Source organism: Caretta caretta, chromosome 6 (assembly GCF_965140235.1).
Source record: "Caretta caretta isolate rCarCar2 chromosome 6, rCarCar1.hap1, whole genome shotgun sequence".
Lineage (NCBI taxonomy): Eukaryota > Metazoa > Chordata > Testudines > Cheloniidae > Caretta > Caretta caretta.
The window spans coordinates 68,660,624-68,683,665 of NC_134211.1; the positions used below are offsets into that span (position 1 = coordinate 68,660,624).

At 44.5% G+C, this 23,042-nt stretch overlaps 2 protein-coding genes and 1 long non-coding RNA gene across 4 annotated transcripts in view; 2 read left to right on the top strand and 1 right to left on the bottom strand.

The window, feature by feature from the left end:
- The window catches only part of LOC125639120 (cytosolic phospholipase A2 epsilon), a 65,094-nt gene extending 52,935 nt beyond the window's left edge, over positions 1 to 12,159 (top strand). The window contains exons 16-21 of the mRNA XM_048855660.2: positions 150 to 287; positions 2,488 to 2,595; positions 3,821 to 4,009; positions 6,862 to 7,028; positions 9,377 to 9,563; positions 11,466 to 12,159. Of these exons, the coding sequence (XP_048711617.2) occupies positions 150 to 287; positions 2,488 to 2,595; positions 3,821 to 4,009; positions 6,862 to 7,028; positions 9,377 to 9,563; positions 11,466 to 11,698 (1,022 nt within the window). The 3' untranslated portion in view covers positions 11,699 to 12,159. The remainder of the gene's footprint in view (positions 1 to 149; positions 288 to 2,487; positions 2,596 to 3,820; positions 4,010 to 6,861; positions 7,029 to 9,376; positions 9,564 to 11,465) is intronic.
- On the bottom strand, positions 48 to 18,434 carry LOC142072540 (uncharacterized). The gene is made up of 2 exons (XR_012668965.1): positions 18,245 to 18,434; positions 48 to 300 (listed from the first exon to the last, which is right to left on the bottom strand). It is a non-coding gene; the product is annotated as an uncharacterized LOC142072540 (long non-coding RNA).
- Positions 15,990 to 23,042, top strand: part of EHD4 (EH domain containing 4) — a 63,802-nt gene continuing 56,749 nt past the window's right edge. Inside the window, exon 1 of one of the 2 annotated variants that reach the window (XM_048855661.2) lies at positions 15,990 to 16,255. In XM_048855661.2, coding sequence (XP_048711618.1) covers positions 16,026 to 16,255 — 230 coding nt within the window. In that variant the 5' untranslated portion in view covers positions 15,990 to 16,025. Of the gene's footprint in view, positions 16,256 to 18,561; positions 18,659 to 23,042 lie in introns of those variants that run through there. The other variant, XM_075129687.1, reaches the window with a different exon arrangement.

Here is a 23,042-nt window from a genome sequence, read left to right on the forward strand (position 1 = left end):
TGCTAGTTCAGCAACTAATTTGTCATGAAGAAGCTGAAACCAAAATCTTATTCCATTAATAACTCAGTTTATTCATATAACAACAATATTTTTCTTTACCCGCAGTCAGGTTACTGCAGTAACACTTTTTCTTCTGACTCCTTCTTTAGAATGGATGGAGTTCACTCCCTACGAGGTGGGACTCCTTAAATATGGGGCCTTCATTCGCGCTGAGAATTTTGGAAGTGAGTTCTTCATGGGTCGGCTGATGAAGAAGCTCCCAGAATCCCGGATCTGCTTCTTGGAAGGTGATTTATTGTCCTGGAAAAATGTAATGTAACATAAGCCAGTCACTGGCAAGCCAGAGTTTTATGGCTGCTGCAATTGGTACAGTGTCACCTTCTAGAAACTGTATAAGGTGATGTATCTGAACCAATAGCATGTCCTGACCTGCAGATTTAAAATCTCTATATAGTGTAATTAAGTGAGTTAGATTAATCTGATTTCATTATACTGTTATGCACAAGGCATCTGAAAGATACTTTTTCATCTTTATTTGAACAACAAAATTTTCAGTTTGCTCAAGTACCAGTCTCTTCTGGATCCCAAATCTATGAGAAATTCAGCCCCTGGTATAGAATGGTCCTACTGCTGACTTTTAGCGCTGATTGATTCAGCAACGTAACATTGAAACATAACCTAATAATATCAGTATTAATATTCTGAAGCAGTACAGCTGTTCTAAGGAGTCTTTTGTACGTACTGTATCCCCAAACTCTTTACAAATGTAAAGAATACAATTTAATAAATAATATCAGAGAACAGAGAAATGAACAAACAGATGAGAGAGAAACAAAACAGCATGTAGTTTTTCAGATGAGTTTTAAAGAGAGATGTGGAGTGGATGAAGCAGAAGGAAGCAGGAAGAGGCTGCCAGTTTATGGCTGGTTAGCAATATTACCGTCACTGAGACAGACTTGAATTTCAGTTAAAATGTATAGTAAAGTAATAACAACATCTACCGCATATGTATATGTAGTGTTATTGTAGCTGTATCAGTCCCAGGATATTAGAGAGTCAAGGTACGTGAGGTAATATCTTTCATTGGACCAACTTCTGTTGGTGAGAGAGAGAAGCTTTCTAGCTTACACAGAGCTCTTCTTCACGTCTGGAAACTAACTCATGCTATGGCTGCACTAGAGAGCTTACAGCAGCACAGCTGTACCAATGCTGTAAGATCTCCCGTGTAGCCGCTCTATGCCAGCAGGAGAGAGCTCTCCCATCAACATAATTAAACCACCCACAATGAGTGGCGGTAGCTATGTTGGTGGGAGTTGCTCTCCCTCTGACACAGCGCTGTCCACACCAATGCTTCTGTCAGTGGAAACTTATGTCGGTCAGGGCTGTGTTTTTTCAGGGTGTTATAGGGCTACAGCACAGTAATGTCTATACAGCTTCATCAAACTATGTTATAATATTATGAGGGCACAACTGGGTTGTAACCGGATGCCTCAATATGGTAATTCTGTATTGTAAATAGAATCTAATATTTCCTTCCCTTCCTTTTGCATAAGCACTGCACACAGCCATAGAAAAAGAGCCCCTGGCTTACTCTTCCTGCTTCTCACCCTGATTGCTGTAACTAAAAAGGATTTATGTAAAGGGAGTTTCAGGTTCCTATTATTAAATTAGCAATGTTGTGACTATTTGCCTGTATGGACCTTTCACAACAGCCACTCGAAAAGGATTTCAGGGACACCAAGCTGCCTTTACACTGCCCACACCCAGGAAAGAGTGGATGCTGACTAACGTAGGTCATGGGACCCCTAACTACATTCAGTGATTGGCTGGAATGCTCTTGGGAGTGCTCTTTGTAATTCCAGGTTGGTGTACATGTAATCTCCCAACTGTTAGGACCCAGCTAGTCCTGGCCCTCATTCAAATCCCCCCAAACTGGCCAACATTTCAAATCTTCAGGAAATATAGTATTTGCATTGTTGCCAATTCATGTGATTTCCCTTCCCCAGCTCCACCCAAGTCATGCAATATTTGGTATTTTTCTTCAAGCCCAGTTCCTGGAGGTATGTGATTAGTTGGGAATCTGAACTGTTTTTTTTTAAAGTAAGCTTCCAACCTGGATTGCATATCTACAGCCGAAGTGCAGTCCAACTGAGTCAAGAATTTGAGTCTGCAAGAACCCGTCTTGAAAGAAAATGCAAAAGTCTGATGATCTTTTTAATAAAGAAGCTATTTGCAGTGTGACAACAACAAATATAGTGAACCTACAAATTTATGAAAAACATTATGTAGCCTATGCCAGTAGATGGTGCTCTTTATATTTACTCTACATATGAGCATGCAGAGAGAGAGAGATGCTGCCTTTTTATATGGAACTCTCCTAACAGAAAGAAATTGAATACAGTTCACTGGTAAGGATGGAAGGCAATTTTTAAATAAAATGCTTTAAAGTCACAATTTATTCTCTGTCAAATTTCTTTCATGTCACAGGGATCTGGAGTAGTGTATTTTCCTTGAACCTTATGGATGCCTGGTATATCTCCTTTGAGTCAGAAGAGTTCTGGCACAAATGGACCCAAGACAGAGTTATTGACATTGGTTAGTTATTTTTACATTGCATTTTTGCTTTAAATAAAATAACCCTAAGAAAAAGTAATTACTTTACTAATTTATTTATTATCTAATGCATGAAGTGGAAAGGCATGTCTTGTGTTGCTGTGCAGCAATCATTTTGATTGATTGAGAAGCAGAATTGATGAGATCTACCAAGGATGCAAATGAGATGCCCCTGATATGGGGTCTTGAAGGAGAAGGGTAAACTGTATAAGAAAAATATTCTTGAAAGTATGGGAGGTGGGGCTTATCCTTCCAGGGCCCACCATTCTTCTGTATTCTCCATCTAGCCAAACACCAGATGTGTGTCCTCCTTGTGAGTGAGGTATAACATACTCTTGTTTCCTCTGTTAGTTTTTGCTGTTTTTAAGTGGTTTTTATTTTTGATCCCACTCAGGAATTAATTTGGGTATGTTTCCTTATAGTTTTACTTATCATTCATTAGGGTGCCCAGAGATGTAAGACATACATTATAACAACAATAATAATGATAATAAAAGGTAGCATAGATGTGCATGATGCTTTCCAGAAATAAGATCTTGTCCCTGCCCCAAGGAGTTTATGAGCAAGAGTCCAATTCTGCAAACCTTTACTACTGTATAATATAGTGCTTGTTACTGTGGATCATTCCACTAAGGTCAATAGAAAGCACTACACTAAAGAGTAAGGGCTTTTAGGATGGGGACCAAAATGCGAAATACAGTAAATCCTTACAACAGACTGAGTGGAGAAAGAAGAGCACTGCAGCAAATATTACTATGATTCATTTTGTTCTGTTGCATTTGTAAGCTGCAGCTTGTGTGTGTGTGTATATATATATATATATTTATATATTGAATTTGTTGGAGAGTTAGGAAGTTAGTAAAGGGATGTGTGTGTGAGAGGGGGACATGGCAAGGATACAGAAGAGGAAAATTATTTTAGGTGCAAAATGTTGGCTGGGATCAGGTCGGGGCAGAGGGAAGAAAGTTATAGTATACCAGGTTAGAGAGAACTATAGCATGGGTAAGGCTTTTTGTAGTGCTGACTGAGAAGAGGAGACAGATTATGGAAAGGTTAGACAGATAAGCAACTAGCTCTGTGGAGAGCCTGGATGTTAGGAGAGAAAGAAGTTGAAATGAAGCCAAACATCCTATAATAATTTATTATTATAGAGGACTATCCCCAAAATGAATTCACATATACAAAACTTTTATCATTTTTTCTGCAGACGAAGAAACTGTTCTACCTACGAGGCCAAGCGAGTTAAATACTCGGGTGGTCTCCCCCCCAGATAGCCTTTCAACTGTTTTTCGAGATGTTTTTATGTTGCGGCCAGCAGTTTCAGAAATCCACAATTTTCTAAAGGGTTGCCAGATGCACAATAACTACTTGGAGAATGAGTTTTCTAGATGGAAAGGTATGGTGATAACTTCCTATTTGAAGCTGCATTTTTAAAGATTGGGTTGGGGTCTGGAATTTCGTGTGGCTATCTGTGGACCTTAGTGGAAGTGAATGAAGCGACTCAAATGGTTCTGTTACTTTGTGAGAAATCCTAGGTCGTAATACATGGTGTGGTATGGTATGGTATATGATATGATATGAAGGCTTTAAGGGTATAAGTTTGGATACACCCATTACCCATGAGTGGCAAAGTCATGAGTAAGTTATGCAGGCTATTATTTTGTTGTTTATATTCCAGATATGCCCCAAATGTGCAAAGGATTGTCAAGACATTGAGGAGGCTGAAGTCTCTGCCTCCCAAACAAATGCCTAGCAAACCTTTATACCACAACCCAGTACCATATATTCTGTCTATGCCATGTATGTTACAGAACATTTGCTCTAGGAATGCTTTCAAAAGTGCATTTGGATTATTTTTTGCACCCTCTGTTTCAAATGTCAGAGGTCTTAGTTACCATGAGTCTAACTATGCAGGACTTGGAGAAAGCCATAAAAGCCTCTAGAAAAGACATTCAAACCTTTCTATACCTAAATACATCATGACTTTAAGTAAGATAGGTCGCAGTCCTGCAGGGCTAGAAGCAAATGCAGTTTCCTGCTGGGAATCTCCCCTTGCCAATGATATAAAGATCCTGTTTTTAGCCTGTAACAGTTTTACATATAGAAAGGCTGTTCTTGGTGCATGACTGAATCTTGCCCACCTGGGGCCTTGGGCAAGTATAATTTTTGGGGAAAATCCACATTTAGAGGAGGAGAAAATATTTATTTTGTAGGTTGATTTAAGCTTCTCAGGGGTTTGGAATGTTACAATAAGTCCCAGGGGGATGGATTAGTGGCCAGAGGGCAGACAAGGCAGTTAAAGGTACATGATAATTCCTTTGTCACATAGCTTTTCAATTTATACTCCTGGGGGAATTCTGCACCACTGTACATGTGCAGAATTCATGCCCCCCGCAGATTGCTTTGCTTCCCCGGAGAAAAATAGCTTTCTAACAGGGACGCAAAGGGAAGCTGCAAGAACAGTCACACACCACTCCCTAGCAGTGCAGGTACATCATTTCAGGCACCCAGAGCAGCTGGTAGAGAGGTAAATCACCACAGAGCTGGGGACAACCCAGCCAGTGGCTCCTACCCTGAGCTGGGATCAGCTGCTAGTCTCTGGAGGCAGGAGAGGATGGGACTTCCTCTTCCCCTGCAAGGAGTGGCTGGGCCAGTGTCGGATCGATTCCCAGAAACCTCCCCCGCTGCAGGAAGCTCAGCATCCTCCCCTGCTTCTTGCCCCCATCACTCCTCAGCTGTGCGGGGAGGGGCCACTATATGGGGAGCTGCTCCCCCATCCTCCCAACCCCCGTGCATACCCAGACACCCTGCCAGGCCTCACCCCATACACCCAGAATCCCCCTAAAATTCCATATCTGAACCCCACCCCACTGAACCTCAACCCCTGCATCTGGAGCCCCCCTGAACCCAAACTGCACCCCAGACCACACCCCACTGAGCTCCCTGCATTCAAACCCCCACCCTGATGAGCCCCACCTCCCCACACCACCCTGAGCCCCCACATCCAGACACCCACGCTACTGACCCCCAACTAGCTGCACCCAGACCCCTCTGCTGAGCCCCAATCACTTTCACCTAGAACCCCCCTACAGAGTCCCATTGCTCCTGCACCTGGAACCCCCTCAATGAGCCTCTGTCCATCCAGATCCCACAACACATAGACCCCCAGCCCCCACTGAGCTGCCTGCACCCAGATTGTCTCCCACAGGACCCTTTCATCCCAAATCTGGATCCCCCCCACACTGAGCCCCTTCACACTTGGATCCTGCCTGGTTGAGTCTGCCTGCCCCACACCTGGTGCACCTGATGCAGAGGGGCAGGGCCCCAGGGTGTTTCTGGGGCAGGCCCAGGCCTTGTGCTGTGTCAGGGTCAGGTGCAGCCTCACCACCAAGTCCGTGTCCCAGGGGTCGGGGAACTGAAGTGTGATCTCCCACCTTTGTGCAGCCAGTGGCTTGTGCTCCCCACTGCCATGCTGGAGCCTCTGCATTTATTTATTGGCAAATCAAACTTGCAGTATTTTTAATTTTTTGGCACAGAATGCCCTCAGGAGTAAATTTATCACAAGTGGTGTGTGTGTGGGGGTGAGTATACAGTATATGCAGTAGTTGCAGTTAAAAAGTTGTCTTTTGCCCTTTTTACTGGTAGGTAAGATATTACTGGCTCTGGCGGTATTTCCCATTATAAATACAGAGAATTCTTCTTAAACCAGTAATATTTCAGATACCAGCGAAAGGAAAAAGAAAACTGTATAGTTGCTCCAAATGTACATATGAATATATATCTATCTTTGGTACTTACATGACCTCATTACCATAGTATCTAGACACCTTCCAGTCTTTATCCCAATGAAGTAGGAAAGTACTATTATCCTCATTTTTCATATGAAGAACTGAGACAGAGATAGACCAAGTGACCTGGCCAAGGTCATACAGGAAGTCTGTGGCAGAGCAGGGAATTGAACTCTGGTATTGTGTGTACCAACCTAGAGCCCCTTTGTCTGTAGAAAGCAGACAGAAAGAATTGCTTTATGCTGCCCAAAAGGGTGGTTGCTGCAGATCAATAATGCAAACGGCGGAATGAGGAAACCCAGACATGAAGAACAAAAAGACTGTTGTACAAAACTGAGTCTGTGGTCAGAAAGGGAGCTGAATTCTCTTTCCACTCTCTAACTCTTTATTGTCCTCAGAGTAGTAGAACACAAACCCTTGCAGTGATGCACACTCTTGACAAGAAATATTTTTTTGGTAGACTGTGAGCTTGACTGTCACCCCAACCAGCTGACAGGAGCGGCAGATCACCTCGCTCTGTTAGATACTGCATTTGCCTTCGAAACCAGTTACCCACCGCTTATGAGGCCTGAGAGGAAAGTGGACCTCATCCTGCATTTCAACTACAGTTCAGGATCACAGATAGCGGTCAGACTTTTTGCCTTTTTCTTCAGTAATATCCCCTCTTTCAGCTGCCAGAATTGTTAACTCTCTATTTCCAAACACTTAAAGAGAAAGTTGTTTCTAACAGGAATAAACTCGTACTGCCAGTGGTGTGAATCCTTGTTTCAGAATCACTGGACTGTGTGCTCTGTATAAAAAAACACTACCTAGGCCCACACCCACAAAAGGACCCAGGATCCCTGGTGTCTAACTCTGACTTTAGGCACCTAAGTCCAAAATGTAGGCACCAAGGCAAGCCTCAAAACCCCTGCTCAGCCACCACCTAACCCTGCAGGCACCTAAAACACCTACATTATTTCTGTAAAAGTCCCCTAGAAGCCTAAGTTTCTGCCACTGGGTATGTGCACTGCTGCCTCAGCTAGACAGCCGGACACCTATCTCATGTCCAAGCCTCAGTGGGATCCTCAAACCAGGAGAAACTATGGGTTGCTATAAGAAAAGGAGGACTTGTGGCACCTTAGAGACTAACAAATTTATTTGAGCATAAGCATTTGTGAGCTTTAGCTCACTTCATCGGATACATGCAGTGGAAAATACAGTGGGAAGATTTTATATATGCAGAGAACATGAAACAATGGGTGTTACCATACACACTGTAACGAGAGTGATCAGGTAAGGTGAGCTATTACCAGCAGGGCCCAAACTGGTAGGCATTCTCAAAGCATGTTTAACTTCGGTTGGAGGGTTGGGGGGGAGGCAGCCTCCCCTATATCCTTGAACCCAGTAGGAAACCCATTTTCAAATCCCTTCTCTACATTAGGCAGAGAGGGGAATTGAACTGGGGTCTCCCATATCCTGGATGAATGCCCTAACCATTGGGCTAAAAGTTAGAAGAGAGGCTGCTGCTTCTCTTCCTCCCAGCATTTTCACTAGGAGTTAGGCATGTGTTCCTGCCTTTCTGGCAAGGACTGGCTTAGTCGCCTGACTCCAGGAGAGGGTTCACAGCTTTGGATCCCAAGTAGAGAGAGGTTCCTCGCTCCAGCCTGGACTTAGATGCATAAACCTCAGAGAGCCAGGGCTTAGGAAAGAAAACCTTTCATCAGCCTCCGCTATTGGCTTGTTTAGGTAGCCCCTCAACTAGCTTTTGTGGATCCCATTCTCAGGTGCCTATTTCTCCCCATTCATTGTACAGGAAACTTGTGTGCCAAACTGAGGGTTTGTGGGTTCCACTGGGTGACTAGGCACCTTAGTACTTATAGTAGAGATGGTGTGCAAGTTTCTGGATTGGGCAAAATTTTCTCTCACTTGTTCAACACATATTATAGGTATGTTAACATATGGCAAAAATTATTCTGGTCACTTTGGGATTATCCCAATGTGAAAGATTTTAAACTTGACTCTTGAGGGGGTGGGTGGGAAGGGTGTACTTTGGCTAGTTTTGAAAAGAAATTCAGTTTAGAAATAATGAAGTTATAATCACTTGAAACTTACACATGCCACCACGTACATAAGGTGTGCACTTCCAGATTTAAATATGCTTTCACACACATTTTTATGTGTGGGAAACTGCACATTCAGTTAAATACATCTCTAACCATTTGAGTGTTTGATCCTTGTGGTCCTTTGCATTCAAATACATGCAAAGACCATTTGAATGTTTCACCAGATATCTAAATGCAATTACTTGTGTATCTCATCATGGGGATTGGACTTTCAAATAAAATCATTTGGTGCTTTTTTTTATCCCAGTGTTTGATCAGACATTCAAAGAACCCAAGGTGCCTTGCCATCTGAATAACTGTATGTGTGGTTGAAGGAGTGCTTAAATGCATTATTTTTTCAAAATCTTGCTTTAAAAAATAGGAAGTTCACTACAAAAAGATAACTTACATTTGATGCAATGTTATACTGTGGTTGACTTTTTAGGGCTTGACTGTGTAACCATTACAGTGATGAGCTTCAATGGGAGTATACATGTGAGTGAGCACCACCCACATGAGTAAATCCTGCACAATTAGTTTCTTAACATGCAGTTTTTTTGTCACAAAAATCTTAACTCATCCACATAATAATATACCATATATATGCCTCATGGTCTGAAGGATTCCAGTGTGGTATACAAACTCAAAGTGATGTGCAAATTATACAGAGGGATCACTTCACCAGCTCCTGAAATGCAGTCACAGCTCTGGCAGGAAGGGGGATGTGGGAACTATAGATCACAGTGGGCTAGACGCTACCACCTGTATTCGTGTTGCTTAGTGACTTACTCCACAAGACTTACTCCACTCTTACGGAAGTCAATCTCTTAAATTAATCTTAGTCTTGTCATGAGCTTCTGATGTTTTGTTTTCCCTTCTGTGGTTACCCAGCCTTTGATAAAAGCCTCTAAGTACTTCGCAGAGCAGGGAATCCCTTTCCCCAAAATTGTGCCAGGTGAAGAAGAAGCAAAAAGTCCAAAGGAGTGCTACATAGTTGGAGACAAAGAAGGCCCAGAAACACCTGTAGTGCTGCTTTTCCCACTTGTGAATGACACCTTTAGAAACTACAAAGCACCTGGTAAGTTAGCAGCAGCCAATCACTTTATTAAAGCCAGCATGATGAGCTTATCCATTCTGTGGATTTCCACTTTTAATTTCATTATAATGAACCTATATTGGCTGGATGCTTGTAAAAGACTTTGCTTTTAGACTCCTCACTATAGTACCAGGTATGTCTACATTTCAAAACACCTGTGGCTGGCCTATGCCACCTGACTTGGGCTCGCGGGGCTCAGGTTGCTGGGCTATAAAATTGCAGTATAGATGTTTGGGCTCGGGCATCTACACTGCAATTTCATAGCCCCAGAGCCTGAGACCAGCGATGACAGCTTGAGAAAATAGTTCTGAGGGGTGTGAACAGTTTCTGTTTGCTTCACTGCATTCTTGACTCTGAAACCTCAAATTGACTGTTTTAAATGTCAACCTTGTTAACTACTTGACTGCTGATCATTTCCACCTAATGTACTTATCTCACAATCTCAAACCGCCTCATAGGTGTCAAAAGCCTCAGCTGTTCCCTACCCAAGTTCTAAAACCTCCTGCTTCCCCCAGGACATCTTCTACAATACAAGTTATTCGTTATCCATACAAAAATCTACCCTACATTGAAAATGGAAAATTTGAGGGCATCAAATAATAAATTGAATTTGTTCATTTTGATATTAATGTGGGGGCTGCTGTACTGATCTATGAATCATTTTTGTATTAAAAATTAAAATCACCTCTGAGTAACAGCCGTGTTAGTCTGTATTCGCAAAAAGAAAAGGAGTACTTGTGGCACCTTAGAGACTAACCAATTTATTTGAGCATGAGCTTTCGTGAGCTACAGCTCACTTCATCGGATGCATACCGTGGAAACTGCAGCAGACTTTATATATACACAGAGAATATGAAACAATACCTCCTCCCACCCCACTGTCCTGCTGGTAATAGCTTATCTAAAGTGATCATCAGGTTGGGCCATTTCCAGCACAAATCCAGGTTTTCTCACCCTCCACCCCCCCACACAAATTCACTCTCCTGCTGGTGCTTGCCCATCCAAAGTGACAACTCTTTACATAATCAAGTCGGGCTATTTCCTGCACAAATCCAGGTTTTCTCACATCCCCCCCACCCCCATACACACACAAACTCACTCTCCTGCTGGTAATAGTTCATCTAAACTGACCACTCTCCAAGTTCAAATCCAAGTTAAACCAGTGGTCACTTTGGATGAGCTATTACCAGCAGGAGAGTGAGTTTTTGCGGGGTGTGTGTGTGAGAGAACCTGGATTTGTGCTGGAAGTGGCCCACCTTGATTATCATACACATTGTAGGGAGAGTGGTCACTTTGGATGGGTTATTACCAGCAGGAGAGTGAGTTTGTGGGGGGGGGGGGGGGGCGGAGGGTGAGAAAACCTGGATTTGTGCTGGAAATGGCCCAACTTGATTATCATATACACATTGTAAGGAGAGTGATCGCTTTAGATAAGCTATTACCAGCAGGAGAGTGGGGTGGGAGGAGGTATTGTTTCATGGTCTCTGTGTATATAATGTCTGCTGCAGTTTCCACAGTATGCATCCGATGAAGTGAGCTGTAGCTCACGAAAGCTTATGCTCAAATAAATTGGTTAGTCTCTAAGGTGCCACAAGTACTCCTTAACTTTTTCTAAGATCACTATGAATGTCTCCCCATGTGCTGGCCTGTAGGAGGTGCTCAGAGAATGATGCACTAGGCATCTAATTTCCACCAGTCCTGAGAGTGGTGATCGAGGCAGCACTGTAGTGAAGTAAGCTAAATGTACTCATAAAACATCCTCACAGTAAGAAAATCTCACTGGAGAGAAATCTCTGGTCTGTGACTGATTGTGTGCACATGGCTGATAAAGCCTAGGACTATAATCATGTCTCAATAATAAACCTAATTGCTATTTTCCTCTAGGTGTGAAACGTAGTCCCTCAGAGATGGCAGAAGGTGAAATTGATGTTGCCGATATCAATGGTTCATATAATATAAATAATCTGCGCTATTCAGAGGAAGATTTTGACAAGCTGGCAAAACTGAGTTACTACAATGTCCAGAATAATAAAGACTTGATTCTTCAGGCCTTGCGTATAGCTGTGGAACGGAAAAAACAACATAGAAATAGTCTCAAACCTCATACTCCTCTGTGATGATATATCTTTCTCTCCCATCATTGGGGAGGATCCCAGCATTCTACTGATTGTCCAGCATTATGGAATATGAAAAATATCCATCTGTTGATATTACTGAAGAAAAAAGGAACGGAAACAGAAAGTGATGGAAATCCAAAGAATGCTAAAAATGGCATTCAATCTATAATAGGAAAAACTAGTATCTCCCTGTCAGAAATGGGAATGAATAAATTATGGAAGAGCTTTCCTCTTTATGTTTATGTGCTTCCCTTGTTAACACTCTCAGCAGTGTGGCCAAGTACTGAATTGATGCTGAGGCTGAACTATGCTGTCACTTCTAGAAGTGATCTGCCTCAACCTTGACTTGGAAAGACTGGCAAGGAAATATGAAGTAGCTTGCATTGTCATTGTTTGTGTTGTATCTATTCTGTCAATTAAGAGAGGACTTCCACGACCAGGACTGCCAGTCCAGAACTTTTAAAGAGAACAAAATCAATTTTTAAATAAAATAATTAACATACTAAGCTTTCTATACAAATATATATAAATATGAAGTAAAATTTTGCATAATAAAATGTGGTTTTGGATTCTGAGTGGTAAAAATGAGATTTTTTAAAAAAACAACGTCCTCTTCTATTAGCAGAACTATTAATGCAAATGATTGATTCTGTATTCACAACCAGCAAAGGGTCTGGCGTAGAGATGATGCAAGCACCAGAGTTCAGCATTGGAACTGAATGTGAACTTTCCTAGTGTTTTAGACAGTTTGAATTTGGGATTCCAGTTTAGGTTCATCTCGAGTAAGACAATCCCACACACACACATTTCCTAAGGAGAAATTAATTTTGTAGAAACATAGCAGAGGTTTAGTTTTTAAGTCTGTTATTGTGCCTACAAACTTGATTTTAATTTAACAAACTTTTCGGGTGTGGGAACATCCTTAATTATTTTTAAAAACAGTCCTAAATTCTGTTGCAAAGGCTCCCTGTTCCTACAAACCCTACCAGTCCTACAAGAGAGGAAGCCCAATTCAGCAGACTTTAGGAGGTTCAGTGGTGAGTGGGGAATGGTTCCTTGGTCTGCTTGCTCACCCCAGTGCTAACCCAACATTCTGTGAAGGGAAGTCCTGATGCTACAGACTTCCCATGGTCTGCAAAAAGGAAGTCTGTCGTCTGCAAATTATGTTGGTCCTCAGAATCAGGGCTCTCACCCAAGGAGGGGATAACTGTGTCACTCTTCCTTTTGGCTTCATAGTGCCGGAAGGACTAGAATTCTACTGAGTGCAGGAAAGGGGGATGGGAAATGTGGCTAGGCAGGAAGCTTGATGAGCAGAACCAAGAGAAGAACCACTTCCCTAACCTTCCTGCTGCTTTTTAGACCCCATGAAGGGCTTACAGGGAGTGATAAGCTCCTTTCCCACATCTTGTGCAACTCCCTGAGTAACATTTTTTATGAGACACCAAGTAATAGTTTCCCTCTCAGGGACTCTGTGAATTTTAGAGGGGGTAACAAAATAAAGCTTTATACTGGAAATCAGTTGCAACCTTAACTAAGGAGCATGTTAATGAAGTTTAATAGACATAAAAATGGAACCTCTTGAAGGCTACACACAGAGGTATCATACATGAGTAAGAAAACTCAGAACTATGTAAAAATGTGCTGATACAGTGCATGGTTAAAAGATGTGACTATCCCGGACTTCAGTAACATAAAGCATGATTCTGCAGACCCTTTCTCCCACATGTAATATCACTAACTTTGCCAGGATTATGTGCAGGCGCACGCCCTCTGCAGAAGGAATCTTCCTATGGTTGGGTCCACTGATAGACAACACAAAGCAGCCTGAATGTATCGGCGAATTGGCCCTGTGGTGTGTATGTGAGAGGTTGCCTTCTATTGGTTTGTTGCAACTTAGAAGCACCATAACGTTATTTTTATAGCTGCTATCTAGTGAGTTCTCAAGTAATACACAGATGTCGGCTGGAAGAAGTAATAGTGACTTCAATATGTTGACGTTCAACACCTTTGATGAGCAGTCATCAGAAATAAGAAACATGAAACCAAACTTAAGAAAGGGGAAACAAAACTTAAGAAATGGTATTTCCAAAAAAATGAGGAAGCCAATCAAAAAGACCCTAAAGCAAAAGTGAAGGACTTTAAAATACTTAGACTCAGCATGGAGGTTTCTTAAATACACCACAACAGAGTTACAAATGGCTTGCATAGGCTTAAACAAAACATGAAGCAGAAATGCAACCAAAACCAGAATGGTTAAAATACAAGAAGTTATTTGAGCCCAACAGCTATTCTTTGAGGGGAAGGGAGAGGAGAGGGAATCCAGTCCTACTGAAGCCAAAAAATTAGTGCATAAAATGTGGTATTCAATAAGCAAGATGGAAAGTAGGAGGTCTAACAGGGATGTTGAAAAGTAAATACCCACCAAATCTTGTTTGTAGCTATGTTGGACTATCAAGCAGTAATTAAGGAGGAGAAGGATGTTGCAGAGAAGTTTAATGACTTTGTATCAGCCTTCACCATGGAGGACATGCCCTCTAAAGCCAAATATGGACTTAGCTTCAGCAAGGTCTTGCCCATTCACCTGCATCCACCCCAAAGTTTTATATTCTAGATAGGCAGCAAGCCTATTTATTTATTTATTCCTTTTAGCTGATAAGTCTCTGTTCAATGCATTGAGATTTTTAAAAGCAATTAGGGAATTTAGGCACACATCTTCCATTAAAATATATTTTAAAATTAATGGAATGTGTCTAAATCGTATAGGTTGCTTTGAAAATCTCAGTGCATTGGACAGAGAGTTATCAGGTAAAAGGGATAAATAATAAGAAATGATCACTTTAAACTACACATATAATGTGATCACCTACATCTATTATACCAGTTCCACTGAAAAATGTCAATGTTAATACGGTATGAAATTTAGCTGTCTCTAGAAAGGAAGAAGATGCTCAGTCTGGGCTAGCTTGGCTTCAGTGAAACACATTACATTAGGTACAGACTTCTCAGATGATAATGGATGGCTATATCTGCTGTATCTAGAAGATAAACTTTTGGGAATTTAAGAGGAAAAATGGACAAAACTTTGCTGGTCCAGGTCCATAGCTGGATACCAGGGACCAGATTTTTATAGTGGAATAGGAGGAACACATCGTTTGTGACCACAACTTTGATGGATCTGGTGAGACCCAGGTACCAGATCTGTGTTGCTTTTGCATTGGATTGTGCTGAAGTCTGAAGTTTTTCTGGTCAAGTAGGAGTGGCAACATGTGTAGTTTATTTGGGATCAAAAACTGATAGGAGCTAGCAATTTCTAGGTGGTGGATGTGTGTGTGTCTTTACCCTGCTATTGAGGAGAGATACACAGGGGTCTGGATTTTTACAAGTAGAGCCAGCTGCCCTTCTTCTCTATTTAACTGGTAGAAGTTTGGTATGAAGAAATGAGGATGAGGGTGCTGACTGTTTTGTGGTGTTGCTCTGCCAGTTTCAACAGTGTTGGGCTAAAAGCTGGTGCAGTTTTTCTCTATTCAGACAGTAGAATTGGGGGAAATGAGGATAAAGAATTACCAAAATCAATCATGCTCTGGGGACCAGATACAAGTTTTTATAGTATTATTGGGCTAAAGTGCATCAGAATCCAGATTATTCCAGTGAAGTAGGAGGGGCTATGTTTGTTTTCTATTCAGGTTGCATAATTTGGAGCTTGGGCCGCAATTTGCGAGATCCATGTGGATCCAGGTGCTGGTTGTGGATTTTTGTAGATCTCCTGCAAGGATGCATTGGGGTCTAGGACTTTTTTTCCCCCAGTAGGATCGGCTAGATTTGTCCATTCATGCCACAGAATTTGGGACTAAGGCCCTAAATCTGATGGGTCTGGCAGGGTTCAGGTGCCAGATCTCAATGTCTGCGGCGGCTACGTGCCGGGAGACAGTCCAGGCCCACAATTTTTTGGCACAGTAGCGGAGTATAGACGGGGGAAGTCCTTAGCGGCGGGACTCAGCAGGGCGCGGGCACCAGGGGACGCCGGTGCCGGCTCTGGGGCTCCGTGTGGCTTCGTGCTCTGGGAACGTGCGGGGATGGGGCAGCGGTGACTCCACTTGATCGGCGTTGACGGGACACTCTGGGGACCTGGCGCCCCAAATCCCCAGGCCGAGGGTCATTCCGGCTTTTCCCAGCGGTGCGGGGCGAGAGGGTTGGGCCGGGCCGGGCAGGCTCCCAGTCCCGGGGGGCGGTGCTCGGGCCGGGCCCAGAGGGGAGGGGCCGGGCCGGTGGGGCGCTGCCGGCCGCCAGTCAGTCAGTCAGTCAGTCTGGGCGGCGCTGCGGGGTCGGGATGTTCAGCTGGATGGGGAAGCAGGCGGGCGGGGGCGAGCGGGCCGGCGACCCGGTGCAGACGGTGACCGGGGGGCTGAAGCAGCTGTACATGCGGCGGCTGCAGCCGCTCGAGGACTATTACCGCTTCCAGGACTTCCACTCGCCCGCGCTGGAGGAGGCCGACTTCGACAACAAGCCCATGGTGCTGCTGGTGGGGCAGTACAGCACGGGCAAGACCACCTTCATCCGGTAAATACCCCCCCGCCCTCCATTGCCAGCCTGCCTCCCCCCCCCGGTAAATACCGCCCCATTGCCAGCCTGCCTCCCCCCCCGGTAAATACCGCCCCATTGCCAGCCTGCCTCCCCCCCCGGTAAATACCGCCCCATTGCCAGCCTGCCTGCCTTCCGCCCCCCCCCCCCGGTAAATACCGCCCCATTGCCTGCCTACCTTCCGCCCTTCCTCCCTCCGGTAAATACCGCCCCATTGCCAGCCTGCCTGCCTTCCGCCCCCCGGTAAATACCGCCCCATTGCCTGCCTACCTGCCTTCCGCCCCCCCCCGGTAAATACCGCCCCATTGCCTGCCTACCTTCCGCCCTTCCTCCCTCCGGTAAATACCGCCCCATTGCCAGCCTGCCTTCCGCCCTTCCTCCCTCCGGTAAATACCGCCCCATTGCCAGCCTGCCTGCCTTCCTTCCGCCTTCACTTGGTAAATACCCCCCCACTGCCCATCCTTCCTTTCTCCCTCCCAGCAGTAAATACCGCCCTATTGCGAGCCTGCCTGCCTTCCTTCCTCCCGCCTTCATCCAGTAAATACGCCCCCACTGCCCACCTTCAGTTGGTAAATACCCCCCTGCCGCCCTTCCTTCCTCCCTCCCTCTCTCCGGTAAATACCACCCCATTGCCGGCCTGACTTCCTCCCGCCTTCATCTGGTAAAGACCCCCCTCCAGTGTTCGTCTTCATCCGGCAAATACCCCCGGCCCCCCGCCACTGCCCACCTAAGTGAAAATTCCTTGCCTCAGTCCAGTAGCGGTCCCTTGATAAACCCCTTCATTTATAAATAACCGTCCCCTTTCCTTCCTCATTTGGTAAATACCCCCCACAGGGGTAAATACCTTCCACTGTATACCCACGGGAACAACATAGACACATAGCCCACCACCAGTGTAGTTGCCCCCTGTGCCTGAGCTTCATGCTGTAAAGACTTCAGCATCTGGGTTAAATACCCCCTTGGCCCTCCTGCCAGCACACAGTTTCATACAGTAAATACCCCCTAACTACCTACTCTTGCATGCACTGTGGTCATGCCCCCTGTCACTTTCCTTTCATACAGTATCTATTTCACACCTACACTGAATGATTGGTTCCCTGCCCCTTCATCTTCATATGATAAATACTCCTCACCTGTCATTTCCACCCTCACCTGGTAAATACCGCGTTGGCCCTGCTGCCTATCTGTTAAATAATCCTCCATCTGCCCCCTGCACTTGGATAAAAAATACCCTTTCATGTGGTATTTTTCATGTGGGTGAACAAACCTACCATTTTCATACAGTAACACACTTATTATCCTTGAACAGTAACACACCTCTAGAGTAAATGCGGGGTGGAAAGTTGAGAGGCCTGTCACTCAAATGAAGACAATAACCTTGATGGCTGACGCAGAACAAGCTCCAAGATGTGGCTTGTGTTATCATGAAAGGGCAAGTGAAAACATCTCCACTGGGTGGACAGGTGGAACCAGTTTTCTTGGATGGGGGCAGGGCTGAAAAATGTGGAGTATGTAGAAAAGTGCATACACATGGTTTGAAAGTACTTTAAAAGAAAATAAAAACGTAACATGTATTAACTACCTGTTCCATCTTAAAGCCACAAAGCAAGTAGCATTGGTGTATTGAGTGAGGCAGGACCTTTTGTCTGTTGACATGCAAATTAACTAATCAGTCTAAACCAGGGGTGGGCAAACTTTTGGCCCGAGGGCCACATCTAGGTGGGGAAATTGTATGTAGGGCCCTGAATGTAGGGCTGGGGCAGGGGGTTGGGGTGTGGGAGGGAATGTGGCGTGTGGGAGGGGGTGCGGTGTGCAGGAAGGGGCTAAAGACAAGCGGTGTGGGGTGTAGGAGGGGTGTGGCAGGGGGTTGGAGTGCAGGGGGGGTACGGAGTGCGGGAGGGGGCTCAAGGCAGGGGGTTGGGGTGCAGGAGGTGTTCAGGGTGCAGGCTCTGGCCTGGTGCCGCTTACCTCGAGCGGCTCCGGGGTGGCAGTGGCGCGCGGGGCTAAGGCAGGCTTCCTGCCTGCCTTGGCCCCACGCTGCTTCCAGAAGTGGCCAGAATGTCCGGCAATGGCTCCTGAGGGTGGAGTGGGGCAGGCAGATCTGCTGCACGCTGCCCTTGCTTGTGGGTACCACCTCTGAAGCTCCCATGGGCCTCGGTTCCCCATTCCTGGCCAATGGGAGCTGCGGGGGGCAGTGCCTCCAGGCGAGGGCAGCGCACGGAGCCCTCTGCGCGCCCCCCCCCCCCTTCACCTCCCCAGGGGCTGCAGGGATGTAGTGCCGGCCTTAGCCCCGCTGTGCCAAGGGGCTGGCAATCCCATGGGCCGGATTGAAAAACCTGACTGGCTGGATCCAGCCTGCTGGCCATAGTTTGCCCTCCCCTGGTAAGCCTTTTGTTGTGTTATCACTGTATTGGAGAGTAAAGCTTTTCTAAATGTCTGCAAAATATGATATTTAAGTTTGATGTATATTTCTGAATTTTTACAGCACTCTGTCATTTTGTTTTTGCCTTCCTGTTTAAGGACGCTGTCTCATGGTTTTTTGTACTGATGGGAAGGAATATGTGTTGTTTTCCATTTACTGTAATGTTTTTCTAGTTTGTTTCAATAGACAGTAGTTACTGAGAGTTAATATAGTGTGCATCAGCAGTCAAGTGTAAAAAAACCTAAAAGCTGTCCAGCCCATAGTGCTAGTTTTGGTGTTGCATTCACATGCAAGATCCAGATTTGCGAGTGACTCTGGAACTTCTGTTTCTGTGGCCGATAGATTTCAGACCCCTCAGAAAGGTAGCACATGTACATTAAGTTGTACGTAGGCATATGCCACTCTGCTCTTTCTTGAGTTTAGTATAAGTAAGATTGCACCTGGGTAGGAGGTAAGATCTTTTAGAAGTGGTAGTTTTATGAAATATAGTTCCGTGGAGATAGCGAACTTCGAAGGAAATGGGACCCAACAATTCTATATCAGTGATCACTATGATGTCTTGCTCAGGACACCCAGAACTCTGAGCAACTGTGTTACACCTCTGCCTTAGCAAGAGTGAGAGCTTTGCCACTGCTAAGCTGTTTGTCAGTTTCCTGACACACCAGCCTGTCTGTCTTTCCAACAAACTCATCAAAACTCTACCAGTGTAAACTTTCAGGAAGCAATCAGTGAAGCCCAGTTCCTGACTTCTCCGGAGACATCTCCCTGCAGTGTCCAGTCCCTCTGACTGGACAGTCTCAGAAATTGTTTGGTGTCTCCAAAGAGAGAGTGCACACATCAGACTGTAGGTTAGCTGAAAACTCACCCTTCACTTTCATACACCGTACTGAGATAGTTTTGTAATAAAACAAGAATAAGTTTATTAACAAAGAAGAGAGATTTTACTGACAATAAACAAGAGAAAAAGAGATAGATATGGTTGCAAATAAAACAACACATTTTCTTGTGACTAAAACTTAATCTTAGCGATCTTTGCCTAAGCGGTTTTCTTACATCAAGTTGTCAGCATCTCCCCAGGCTAAGAGAATGCAACTTTCACATGCTCACAAGGTGCTGTCCCCTAAGTGATGGGTAACTAAAATATCTTTTTGCTCCCCTTTTATTACTCAGAGTCCATTGTCTCTGCCTCAAGAACCAGGAAGGCTTCCTGGGGTGCAGATTCTGTCCCATGCTGTGATGGTTCAGTGGTCTTCTCCCTTGCTCATTTAGCTTGATGGCTTTGTTTACATTATATGTAAATGTACATCCATTGTCCTCTGCCTGTAACCAAGTTGGTCAGACATATATAATTATATATATTGCAATATATATGTGTAGAGAGAGAGTATATAATCTGTACATATATCACACAATGGCTTTCAGGACTAGTGTGTCACCAGTACACGCAGTGCACCTTTGAGATATATATATATGGCCATACCAAATTCACAGTCCATTTTGGTCAATTTCACAGTCATAGGATTTTAAAAATTGTAAATTTCATGATTTCAGCTATTTAAATCTGAAATTTCATGGTGTTGTAATTGTAGGGGACCTGACCCAAAAAGGAGTTGTGGGGGGGGGTCGCAAAGATTATTGTGGGGATGCTGCTACCTTTACTTCTGCGCTGCTGCTGCTGGCAGTGGTGCTGCCTTCAGAGCTGGGCAGCTGGAGAGCGGCATCTGCTGACCAGGAGCCCAGCTCTGAAGGCAGAACCACTGCCAGCAGCAGCGCAGAAGTAAGAATGGCATGGTATGGTGTTGCCACCCTTACTTCTGCATTGCCGCCTGCAGAGCTGGGCCTTCAGTCAGCTGCTGCCACTCTCCAACTGCCCAGCGTTGAAGGCAGCAATGCAGAAGTAAGGGTGGCATGGTATGGTATTGCCACCCTTACTTTTGTGCTGCTGCTGGTGTGGTGCCGCCTTCAGAGCTGGGTGCCCAGCCAACAGCCTCCGCTCTCCATCCATCAGCTGCCACTCTCCGGACACCCAGCTCTGAAGGCAGCGCAGAACTAAAGGTGGCAATACTGTGGCCCCCCTAAAATAACCTTGTGACCCCCCCTGAAAGTCCCTTTTTGGTCAGGACCCCCAATTTGAGAAACTCTGGTCTCCCCCATGAAATCTGTGTAGTATAATGTAAAAGCACCCAAAAGACCAGATTTCACGGGAGACCAGATTTCACGGTCCATGACACGTTTTTCATGGCCATGAATTTGGTAGGGCTCTAGATCAGTGGTTCCCAAACTGGGGTTCACAAAATGTTACAGGGGGTTCTTGGGGAAAAATTTCCTAATGGCGGACTGAGCTGTCCATAGGGACCCCGGGCAGTACGGGGCCGGCAGGCCCTTGGGGACTTCCAAGAGCTCAGCAGATCAAAGCAAGCATATCTATCACACTGAGGAGATTTAAACTTCAAGACTCCTTATATGAAATAGAAAGGGAGGTGGATTTTTTTTTTTTGCTGTTTTTAAAACTAAATAGGCTGCTGGTGTTGTTTTTAAATTATTATGAAGAACAAATTTAAGCTTTGTTTGTTTGCCTGGACTGCTCAAGACCTGAATGCTTGTGTAGGAGGAACTCTTTGAGTTGGCTTCTTAAATACCTTCCTGCTGTTTCACATCTGATACTTCTTGATGAAACATAGGAGCCAGAGGTGCTGTTATACCAATAAATTAAAAACCAGCAGGATCTTATTAAAGGGGAAAAGGCAAAATACCACATTTATTGTGAATACAGAAAGAATCATAGTAAGCAGTTAGTTATAGTTATAACGTTCCATTCAATCTCATATTTATTCATACATTCATTCATACACACACACACAGAGGTTCTGCGAGGTTGTTATCATAGTTACCAGCCTTAGAGTTGCTCATGCCAAGCCACTGGCCAGGTGGCCTGGACATGAGGAAGGAGCAGGGCCTTGTCAGATGCTCATCTGATGCTCCTGGAAGTTGGTTTTCAGAATCAGACCCCCAAAGTTCTCACTGTCTAGAGTCCATTTTTATAGGAATTTCTTCCTATGCCAGTCTATGGGAATTGCTTCATAATGCAGATAGCACATTCCTGACGGCTCTGTGCTGCTAGATGTTATCTTGTTCTTTGGTTCTCCCATTCTTGAGGCTGTTGGGTGGATTCCAGTCTGCCCTCCGGGGGTTCTCTGGTTATTTCCACTTGACGCCTTCTTCAGCCGATGGACACTGGATTCTGAGGCTGGCACCTCCCTGATCATTCAGTTATTATCCACACCAAGCATCCATCCACATACATCCTCTATCTCTATTTTAATCACAGTTGTTAATACAACAAAAGGGCGGGGAGTCTCTGGGTGCTGTTTCTGTTTTTACAGAGTATTGCTTTGAGTCTCTCTCTCTGTGAATTGCTTTGAGAACAGACTCTGTCTTAGAATGTACTAACGCAATTAGCAGCTTGCAAGTTTCACACATAGAGGGAGAGAAACAGTACCAAAAAGCAAGAAACCTCTTAATTAGTAATACCCTGGAATTTAAACTATGGGGAATCAAACTCATTTGTGATTTTAATACAGAACTTCTTTAATATGATCCAACAGTGCCAGTATGGGGGGGCGATGAGGGTCACGTGCTGCCCTTGTGTCGCCGCCACACCCCCTCCCACCGGATCCCTCCCCTTTTTCTCCAGCAGTGCCCCCCCACCCCCCCCCCCAGGGTGCGCGGGGGCTTTGACCCCGCACCCCTTTTTTCTACTGGTGCCTCTGATAGGAGCCTTGTCTTATAACAGGCTTAATCAAAAGTCATACAAGCTACAAAAGTGAGATCTTGGAAGAGTGTTGCCATTTTCATAATGTAATAAAAATACTGTAATGATAAATAAAAATTAATAAATAGTGAATGTAATAAGCATGTCCTAAAAACAAATTTTATATTTCTAAGATCACTGCTTTTATAATTTATGCTGAGGTAAGGGAGAAAATCCCTGCAAATATTCATTTTTAGGAGGGGGTTCACAAGACTTGACATTTTAGTGAAAGAGGTTCGCGGGTTGTTAAAGTTTGGGAACCATTATATTATGGCAACAATGTGCTGGGGCAATGAGTTTGTCAGGCCTGATGTAAGTTACACTATGTGTGAGCTCTCTGCCTCTTGGCCTTGAAGGGCTTGTGGGTCACAATCACCTTAAAGATATTAAACTTTTTGTGAGCTGCCCTGTATAAGACATAGTACTATTTACAATTAAATATTCTCACAATGACTTTTTTTAAAAATGTGGGCTAGGTTCAGCATTTTTCCTGTTGCCTTTCCTGTCGTTCCTGTTTCTCCTGTTACTTCAAA